General features: G+C 49.1%; 1 protein-coding gene across 1 annotated transcript; it reads right to left on the reverse strand.

Annotated features, from left to right (window-relative positions):
• Positions 1-4,811: 4,811 nt before the first annotated feature.
• Positions 4,812-8,450, reverse strand: dselb (dermatan sulfate epimerase like b; the record flags this gene model as incomplete). Its single annotated transcript, XM_080020038.1, has 1 exon — positions 4,812-8,450. One exon carries the CDS (start codon positions 8,448-8,450, stop codon positions 4,812-4,814), a length of 3,639 nt encoding a protein of 1,212 aa, XP_079876164.1.
• Between the last annotated feature and the right edge of the window lie 2,397 nt (positions 8,451-10,847).

Consider the following 10,847-nt stretch of genomic DNA (forward strand, 5'->3'; position numbering starts at 1 on the left):
TGTGCATGTGTGCGTTGTGCTCGTGTGCGTTGTTCTCGTGTGCGTTGTTCTCGTGTGCGTTGTTCTCGTGTGCGTTGTGCTCGTTGTTCTCGTGTGCGTTGTTCTCGTGTGCGTTGTGCTCGTGTGCCTTGTTCTCGTGTGCGTTGTTCTCGTGTGCGTTGTGCTCGTATGCGTTGTTCTCGTGTGCGTTGTGCTCGTGTGCGTTGTGCTCGTGTGCGTTGTTCTCGTGTGCGTTGTGCTCGTGTGCGTTGTGCTCGTGTGCGTTGTTCTCGTGTGCGTTGTGCTCGTGTGCGTTGTGCTCGTGTGCGTTGTTCTCGTGTGCGTTGTGCATGTGTGCGTTGTGCATGTGTGGGTTGTGCTCGTGTGCGTTGTGCTCGTATGCGTTGTTCTCGTGTGCGTTGTGCTGGTGTGCGTTGTTCTCGTGTGTGTTGTTCTCGTGTGCGTTGTGCTCGTGTGCGTTGTTCTCGTGTGCGTTGTGCTCGTGTGGGTTGTGCTCGTGTGCGTTGTTCTCGTGTGCGTTGTGCTCGTGTGCTTTGTTCTCGTGTGCGTTGTGCATGTGTGCGTTGTGCATGTGTGGGTTGTGCTCGTGTGCGTTGTGCTCGTGTGCGTTGTTCTCGTGTGCGTTGTGCTCGTGTGCGTTGTTCTCGTGTGCGTTGTTCTCGTGTGCGTTGTGCTCGTGTGCGTTGTTCTCGTGTGCGTTGTTCTCGTGTGCGTTGTGCTCGTGTGCGTTGTTCTCGTGTGCGTTGTGCATGTGTGCGTTGTGCATGTGTGGGTTGTGCTCGTGTGCGTTGTTCTCGTGTGCGTTGTGCTCGTGTGCGTTGTTCTCGTGTGCGTTGTGCATGTGTGCGTTGTGCATGTGTGGGTTGTGCTCGTGTGCGTTGTGCTCGTGTGCGTTGTTCTCGTGTGCGTTGTGCTCGTGTGCGTTGTTCTCGTGTGCGTTGTTCTCGTGTGCGTTGTGCTCGTGTGCGTTGTTCTCGTGTGCGTTGTTCTCGTGTGCGTTGTGCTCGTGTGCGTTGTTCTCGTGTGCGTTGTGCATGTGTGCGTTGTGCATGTGTGGGTTGTGCTCGTGTGCGTTGTTCTCGTGTGCGTTGTTCTCGTGTGCGTTGTTCTCGTGTGCGTTGTGCATGTGTGCGTTGTGCATGTGTGGGTTGTGCTCGTGTGCATTGTGCTCGTATGCGTTGTTCTCGTGTGCGTTGTGCTCGTGTGCGTTGTTCTCGTGTGCGTTGTGCATGTGTGCGTTGTGCATGTGTGCGTTGTTCTCGTGTGCGTTGTGCATGTGTGCGTTGTGCATGTGTGGGTTGTGCTCGTGTGCGTTGTTCTCGTGTGCGTTGTGCTCGTGTGCGTTGTGCTCGTGTGCGTTGTGCTCGTGTGCGTTGTGCTCGTGCCGACACCCTTCAGGGGTTTGTTTCTCTTTTGTTTTGGGTGTTTGAATTGGAAACACGATGTGTCTGAACTCGGAGGGATTAGGGTGAGGAGGCAAAGCTCTGAGTCACCGGGAAGCGCTCGGCGTGGGAACCGGGAGAGGAGGGAAGCGTTCCGGGGCTCCGGTCCCAACCTGTCCTTCCCTGTGACATCACACATCCCAGACCGGTTTTGTTCAGCCGTCCATTCTCTCCTTGTAACTGTTGCTGCAGCCGTCGCCGTGCGCCTCGCCCACAGCGGCAGATGGGGCTGGGTGGTGCGCGGCGTGAGGCGGAGGGCGGGTGTCCTCTGTGTGGGGCGTGAGGTGATTTAAACAGGAGGAGCTGAAACCCATCTAACACAAACACATGAATTACACCTCCACCTCGCTCCTTTGGGTCCGCTGCAGTTGCCGAGTATTTCTAGTTTAGCACAAAAAAAAATGTTGGTTGATTTTTATTGATCGGGTTCATTTTTTGGTTTATATTTAACGTTCATCATTGTTATATTTATTGTGCATTACCATGTCTGAAAAGTCCATTGTGGATTTTTAGCTGAATGTTTCTGTTTTTCTGTCATTGTTTATTTGATTTAGTTGAATCTATTGCCTGCTTTTCAAATAATTACACTGGTTTCATTTCAACATGATTCCAACAGTGTCATAATAGATTTCAGCATTTCAACTAAAACCATCTCATTTCGTTATTAAGAACATTTTTTTTAAACATGCATGAAAAAAATAAGGCCTTCTTAAACTGAAGAATGTATTTATTTATATTCCATTACATTGTCTTCACCTCCTGCACCAGAGCCCACAACCAAAAAACAAAACAAAACAAACAAACAAACAAACAAACAAACAAACAGTAGAGAAAGAGATTGTAATTCAAGGCCACGGAAGCAAGGAACGGCATCCAGAAAGGAAACACAACACAGGGTGGAAAGTGGATGTGAAGCGTGATGGAAAACAAACAGCAAGAGGAGGAAAACAAACAGGAAGTAGTACTGTTAAAGCAGGCACAGCATGATGTTTGCTTCATTTGTTTCCAGAAACAGACTTTGAATCTCTGTCACTTTGTGACGCAGCTCCCACAGATCAATGGAGACGGCTTTACACTGAATCCCAAAAACGCATCCGACATCCAACATCTTCATTGAATGAGAGGGTTAAAGTGCTTAAAGATTTTACATTAATGACTTTTATTTTGTGTCTGTTTTGTAGGGAAATGTATTCATGAAATATAGATGAATTAATGTTGAATATGGAAACATTACATTTAAATTAGAATATTCCATAATATTCTCTATTTCTATATTGATTTTTTTTTTCTAAATTTATAATGTGAAATTGGGATGTTACCATATTCATCATTATTAAATCTGCTTTTTTATGAATATATATACATATATATATATACACACACACACACACACAGTATATAGATTTATATATACACATATACACACACATATATATACATACAGTATATATATATGTAACTTGCTTTTTAAGTAAGTCCCAAAAATGGCACTTAGTAGTTGCTTAGCAACGGTGGCTTGATGTTTTAATCTGGCATCACATAGGGGCGGGGTTTATCACACAGGGGCGGGGTTTATCACATGGGGGCGGGTTTATCATATAGGGGCGGGGCTTTCCACAGAGGATTGGCGTGTTCTGCGTGCGGAATCTCGACCTCTTCATAGAAACGAATGAGGCTTGTTCGTTGTTGATGTCGTTTGTCTGTTCAGTGTAAAGCCTAACGCCTTAAAAGATGGCTGCCTCTCTGAGAAAGCAAAACAGGAAATAGAAAGCCGAAGTTTCTTTTATTTCCCGGGACCAGCGAGGTTCCAGCGTCTCACATTAAAGCGAGCGGCTGCGGGAAACACTTTGTAAATTGCTTTGACTGGAAATGTGTCAAGGCTGTCACTTTTCTCAGTTTGATCCCCATTAAGCACTTTCCTCTGATCGAATTCAATAAATGCCAAAGGGAGTTAGAATAATAATCATATTCATTTTGGATCCTGCGGGATGCCTTTCGTGCTATCGAATAAATACTCTCTGCTCTCCTCGGAAAAATGAACACGTTCAGCGGGCGTATGTATGTTTTTGCAAGCTAGTAATAATAATTATAATAGTTATTATATTACTATTATTATTATTATTATTATTATTATTATTATTATTAATAATAATAATAATATCATAATTATATATGATATTATTATAATATAATAATTATATAAAATAATAATCATAACGATAATAAAAAAAAATAATAATAATAATAATGAACACACACAGTTCAGTTAATATCAGACATCTGGGGAAGAAATAAAAATGACAATAAAAATACACAGAACCGCAAATACAATCAATAGAATGAGAATTGTGTCGTGACATCTTTAACGTTCCTGGATGAACTGGTATACATCTGTCTGAAAATACCTCCCACCTTACATTGATATTCATGTATCTATATCTACCGTACATATTTATCTATATTAGAGCAAGCGCAACCACCATCTGTCATCTGTCCCAAGAGTCTTTTTACATTGCGGCATCTTTTCAGAAACGTCTTAAAGGGAAACCGTGCTCCATTTAATTGTCCACATATGCCGGGTTATGTCTAAATGATGGTGACACGTATGACAGCTCGATCAGTACTCATAAATAAATATGGGGGAAAAACACTGAACAATGAAAATATCCCAAAGCTATTACTCGTAAACCATGGTGGTCGCAATATATACCCAAATATCCTCTTTTGAACTTGATACGAGTGTTACCATAGTAGCACACACCCAAATAGATATCTTCTATATAGTTCTATACTTATTATATGGTCAACAGCGTTTTCCAGTTTACTTTGAAATATCATGAAACAGCCTCTGATTGGGTTGAGTGGCTTCCTCTCTGAGACACAAACTGTTCATGTGACAATTGGACAACAATTCAAAACCCAAACTCTGCCAAACGTGACTGATACTGAAGCAACGCTGGGGCGGAGCTGCCAACAAAGTTAAAGTATAATCACATAATTAAAGCTTTTCTTTCAACTGGTTTCATATTATAAACAAAACAGCGTCTGGACACCCCATGCAGAGACGCCATGACGGTCACGGACAACTGACACCTCAGTGTTTGCGCTAGGCGTCCTTCTCCTCCTCTGCAGAAACTCCCCTCTAATGTCAGTGCAAAATACTACTTTTTTACGGATTCCGAAGAGGGAAGGAAAACCCCAAAAAAATGAGACTTCCACCAATAAAAGCCCAATGTTAACTGACTGACCAGCAGCAGCGGCAGCAGCGGCAGCAGCGGCAGCAGCGGCAGCAGCGGCAGCAGCGGCAGCAGCGGCAGCAGCAGCAGCGGCAGCAGTGGCGGCGGCGGCGGCGGTAGCAGCAGCAGAGCGTTAGCTGGCGAAGCGGGTGTAGCCCAGCCTCTCCATCACACCCCAGCAGGTGTCCTCGATCAATTGGACGTCCTTGCGAGGGAGGTTCTGCCTCCACAGATTGATGTTGTCGGGAGAAATGTCACCCTCGTACATCAGGTTGTATAGGTTGGTGGAGGTGGTGAACAGCAGCTGGTTAAGGGCGGCCGGGGTGAGCGGGACCCCCAGGAACACGTGGATCCTCTCCACCGTCTCTTCGGGAAAGACCACCACGTCCTCGAACCTCAAGCGGAGGAATGCCTCCGCCGGGAGGTTCTCGCTGGTCCTCAGTGTGGCAGCGGTGTGAGCCAGCCACAGGTGGGCCAGCAGCAGAACCGGGTCACTCTCTGACCGGGCCAGGAGGCGCTGGATGGATATAAACTCTGGAGCTGTCTTCAGGCAACCGTCCCTGGCGGGGGCGTTGTCCTCCTTGAATATCAAGGACAGGTGTTGGGGAATGTTCTTCAGGGAGTAAATGCTGGGCTTGCTGTTGTACACCATGAGATAAATCCATGCACGTGGGTCCCGGACCAAGTAGATGGCCCTTAAAGAGGGTCCCAGGACCTCACGGAGGAAGGGCAGTTTGAGGGACCAGCTCCCGCTCCTCATGTTGAGCACCACGCGGGCGTTGGGGTACTCGGCGACGTGGCGTCTGATTTCCCTGACGTACTCTACATCTCTGTCCAGGCTGGCCCTCAGTTTGCCCTTCAGCTCAGCTGCCGGCTCCCTCCTCCTGGCCCTCTTCTTCTTGTCTCTGGGGGGTCCGGCTCTCTGGGGCGACTTGGCCCGGCCGCCCTCCGCCAGCTGGATGTTCTGAAGGTGCATCTTAGTGTTGTGGACCAGCGAGTGGAGCCAGCCCTGGATGATCTTAAACCGTCCCTGTGTGGCGTCCGACCCTGACCACTCGCAGGCGTCCACCAGGGAGTCGAACTCAAACTCGGTCTCGGGGATGTCCACGTGCTCTGTGGGAACCCTTATGTAAACAAAGTCAGAGTTGTTGTAGAAGAGGTGCTTGAGTATATCCGAGCCGGAGCCGGGCAGGGTTGTAACGACAACGGTGGGGAGGGGGAACTGCTGCTGCTCGTGCGGTCGCAGCAGTTTGTTCGCCTCGCCGTCGCCCCCGGCGCCTTTCCATTTCACCCCGCAGAGCAGCCGGTCGCAGCTGTTCGACACAAACAGCAGCTCGGCGATCCACAACAGCAGCACGGACAGCAGGACGTACCGCATCAGCCGGCTGAAGCAGACGTAGAACTTCCTCTGCATGGTCAGAAACCCGATGGCCACGCAGAGAACCACGCCCGCTACCACGTTGACTGTGAATCCAAATTCAAACAGCTGATTATCGGTGCTGATGGGTTTGGGTATGATCTGAGTCCCAAGGCCGTATCGTGTGATTTCGTTTTGATCCTCCACTTTGGAATAACCTGCAAAGCCTAAATAACTCAGCCTGGCTCCGATGTCTTTGTAGTTCGTAGCGATAGAAACAATCTTTTCTGTGTTGTTTACGGTTAAAGAAAGCCTCACTCCATTTTTGCCGTTGTCTATGAATCTACAGGTGGACACTTTGACGTACGGTCCGTGCATCACGTAAGCGACTCTGGTCACTGGCCCCCTCATTGGAAAAGTGACATTTACAAACTGTGTCCATCTCTTTTTAAACTCGGCCGCCTGCTCGGCCTCCTGCAGCCTCGTGTCCGGGCTGTGGCCTTGCGTGTCGAACCAGAACATTTTATAATGGGCGTCCCACACGTCCATCATCACCCCATTGTATTTGTTAGCAAATTTAAAGGGAACGTACTTGAAGTCGATGTCTAGGTTGTGGAAGAACGCACTGACGGCACTCAGGGGGGAGTCTTCATGCTTCTCCACGTGGTCCAGCACCAGCAGCGTCTGGGAGTTGAGCAGAACCAGAGCTCTGTACACGCTCTTCAGTCTCATGGCGGGGGAATACGCCGCAGCCGCCTCCCCACTCACAAACATGGAGTCCCCGTGCGAGGAGGCGGCGATCACCTCCCCCGCGGCGTCCCCCACGCCCGGATCGGTCCAGCGCAGCCACTTGGCACACTCCCCCAGCTGACCCTCCCACGGACTGTTGCACTGGCTGCCGGGAGATGGGCCGAACACCAGGACGTTGTTCAGGTGGCTAAACTTGGGGCCGTAGAGTGCTTCCGACACAAACACCTGCCCGTTGGGGGCGAACGTGAAGGAGTTTTGGTCCGGGTGCTCATGACCCGGGTTGAAGCTGTTCCAGCCATCCACCCAAGTGTAGGGCTTGTCGTGCACGATGTCGTACACCGCGCGACCGCCCAGCTTCCCGGACTTAAAGGAGACAAATGTATTCCCTTGTCTGATGGGCAGCCCTGCCCCGTAGGTCACCACGCCCCAGTTGGAGAAGACATGCAGCTGGGCCTTGCCAAAGCCGTGGGGAGGCTGCGGGGTGAGGTGGGCGTTGTACCATATGTATTCCGTGTGAAGTGTGGCAAAGCGCTGTGCAGAGGACTGGCCCATGGGACCGTCCTTGGGCCGGTGCTTTCTTATCAGCTGAGCGAGCCAGTTGCCGGTGCCGTTCCTCATAACAAAGGCATCCAGGAACACCAGCTGACTCTCCGGCCCGTAGAACCAGTTGTAGTTGGAGTCGGCTATGCCCACGGTTCTCTGGAACCCGGGCAAGAGAGTGGCGTAGTAGAACCAGAAGTGTCTGTGCAGCCAGTTGTTCCGCGTGTTGTCGATGCCAAAGTGCCGCTGAGCCAAGAACACGTACTGCGTGATGGACTTGGCCGTGTAGCTTCCGTAAGCGACTCCCTCGTCCAGCGCCCCATCCACCACGTGGTTCAGCAGAAACATTGTTTTCTCCATGTAATTCACAGCCACCTGTTTCCAGATCATGGACACCGGGTCTTCGTGCGTCCCGACCACCATCGCCCCCGTCAGAATTGCTAAGATGTTGGTGGTCTGGTGGTTCTGGAGGTACTGCTTCCCCCAGCCGCGGTACTTGGACAGCTCGTACAGCTCCTCTGTCTCGGAGCGAATTCTCTTGAGGTAAACCTGCCGTCGTCGCTCGTCCAGATGGGAGTAAATAAAGTCGTAGGCGGTGGCGAAGCCGGTGAGGGAGTGCGCGGTGGGCACCTCGTCGTTCGGCGCGCTGGTCACCTTCCAGTCCGGATAGTCGGCCATCCTGTCCATGAACTTCATGAGAAACCGCAAGGCAGCAGAGTCCTCTGGACACAGAAGGCAGTAGAGTGCCAGGGGCGGCAGGTTATTTCCATAAATCTCATTCCACTTGCTGGTGAAGTCCTGGTGTTTGGCAGAGGGCATGTAAAGGGGAGGGTTAGACAGCATGGTAAGGACGGCCGACCTAATGACTTTAAATATCTGGCCGTGGGTGGTGGAAGATCTCTGCCTTAGGTGCAGTACGTCCGCCTGGTTAAAATACAGATTCGGGTGGGAATTTGTGGAATGGAGTTTCCGCTGCTCTGGGACTTCCCCTCGCACCGGGCCGGCCCGCAGCAGGTCGTCCGTGAACGCGCCTTTGTCCGAGGCGTTAAACACACCGGAAAAAGCCGCCCCCGCTGCAGACAGCGACAGCAAGACGGCAAAATATACAATCCGCTGAGCAGCCATCGTGCACGCTTTGTTCCAGTACAAATCCTAGAGAGGTTTGTTCCTTTTTCTAAGTCATGTGTTTTTCTTTGGAATTCCCAGAAGAAAGGAAAAAAGTCTGTGGTAGTTACTTTCCATACACTCCCGAAGAAAGATGTCCATTCCAATTAGACCGTAGCAGTACGGTCTACATTGTCGTCCAAGAACACACACAAACAACTTTGAATTAGTCCAGACTTTGGGAAATGTACCAAATCGCATCCACATTCACCGATTACTGCCGTGCAACAGTTTACAAATACAATACGAGTCTTTTTTTTTTTCTTTGACTTATACATCCCCGAGGGGGGTCTGGGGAGTCTCCTTGAAGCGCACAGCATGGACGGAACGCGGACGGGCACCTGCGTCCCCTGGAGAGCCCCCGGACCTCATGTTGATCTCCCTTCCCCAAAACAGAAAGACCAAAAAAAAAAACAATAATAAAAAAAAATAAAAACTCCACGCAGTCAGCCCCAGTCGGCGTCGGGTCCGACTCCGTCCGAGTCCCAGAGGAGGAACCGGGTTCGCCCCGACCGAGCTGCAGCATCCGCGGACACCGGGCGCCGACAGCGCATCTCCGCGGAGAACATCGCGCGTCGCGTCGGGTTAACAGCGCCGCTCGGTTCCCATCGTCTGCTCCATGGTTCTCTCCCTTCGTCTCCCTCGATCTGTCTCTTTCCTCGTGGTGGAAAAAAAACAACACAAAGTCAGGGAAGGAGGAAGAACAAAGTTGTCACTCCTCAAGTCTGCGCCGAATCACACGCTTTTCCCCGGTCGTTCCGACTGATCCGCCCGGAGCGCAGCGTGCATTCTGCCGGGCTCCAGGAGACGGACGACCGGAGGAACCGTGTGGATCTTCTCCTCCTGCTCCTCCTCCACCACCCCCACCACCACCACCACCACCACCATCATCATCATCATCTGGGTGTTTCTGCAGCCGCTCCGTGTTGCGTCAAAAAAAACAAAAAAAAAAACTGATGTGTCCGCGGTGCACGCGCGCACGCACGCACGCACGCACGCGCCCCGCGCTGCGTGTTTTCCAGAGGGAAATGGAAAATATTGGAGGGCGCGCGGCCTGTGGAGGGCGCTGCGGCTCCAGCAGCTGATGGACGCAGGAGGAAAAGAATACATAGAAATATTACAATCATAATCATTATAATAACAGATATGTATTTTTTCACACATATATTTTTTAAACTTTAAATGTGTGTGTACATCAGCACACACACACACACACACACACACACAACTTATTTTATGTTACATGTTCCAACACCATAAAATGTAAATTAAAAACGTATAAGAACTGATAGTGAAATAACCCAATATGTAATAATGTAATAAAACTGGTTGATGTCATAAACCTGCTGAGTGTGAAGGAACATAATGTACTAAGTCATTGACTTATATTATACACAAGTTATTACAGCGTCAAGCAAGTACAATATGTTTGTATGTCATTACATCATAAAATGAGTAAATGAATTATGAATGTTTCGAGGTCGAGTGTGATCACACAATAAAATCAAAATGTTATTGTTTTTTTATTCAATGTAACTCGACGCTCTGAGTCAGTTTTTGTCCTCCCTTAAAGGGAACCTGTCATGAAAAAGATGTTTTTCAGTGTTGGTTCACATACGTTTGTGCCTCTGGTGGTTCTACCAACACACACACTGTGAAATAAGAGTCGGTCAGTTTGTTGTGAGCTGTCTGTTTCACAAAATGTTTCCTAAAACCAGCCGTTGAGATTTTTGATCCCGTCCTCCCTCCCAGGGCCCTCGATAGCATTCGAACTGCCCTCCATCTGAGCAGCTCCACCCACGGCTGGAGATTTGGGAAGTGTTGTGTTGGTTTCACAGACCAGCACAAATCTTTTAAAAGAAAGAAGAAGGATTTAATACAACCGCTGGTGAAGAAAGTGCAGATGATGTTAATATAAGTATTAAAAAATAATTCTTTCTAAAATAACAAAGTATGCGGTGGATAGACCGTGGGCTGCGGCGTGCCATCCGCTGTGCGCTTCCCCAAACAAAACCAATAAAAAACATTTAGTTTGATTTTATTGTAGATGTATTTATTTATTTTATTTTCTGACGTTTACACGAAACAATAAATCAGAAACAGATTTTGGTGGACTGATGAGGTGAAATCAGTGAGGGTTTACGGAGTGAAACACAACGGAACCCGGAAGCCATCCTCAAACCCCATTGGCTCACGGAACTAGAGGCCTCAGGAGGGTGGCTCCTCCCACTTGAACAGAGCGTCAGGAACAGGATGGATATAGAGGCATGTTAGAATGACTAGAATGCATCATCTGAGTGGTATTTTCAGCCAAAAAATTCTGAAACAAGTTTTGGGGACCTCAGAGACCTATGACCT

The sequence above is a fragment of the Zeus faber genome, assembly GCF_960531495.2.
Source record: "Zeus faber genome assembly, chromosome: 19".
Classification (NCBI taxonomy): domain Eukaryota; kingdom Metazoa; phylum Chordata; class Actinopteri; order Zeiformes; family Zeidae; genus Zeus; species Zeus faber.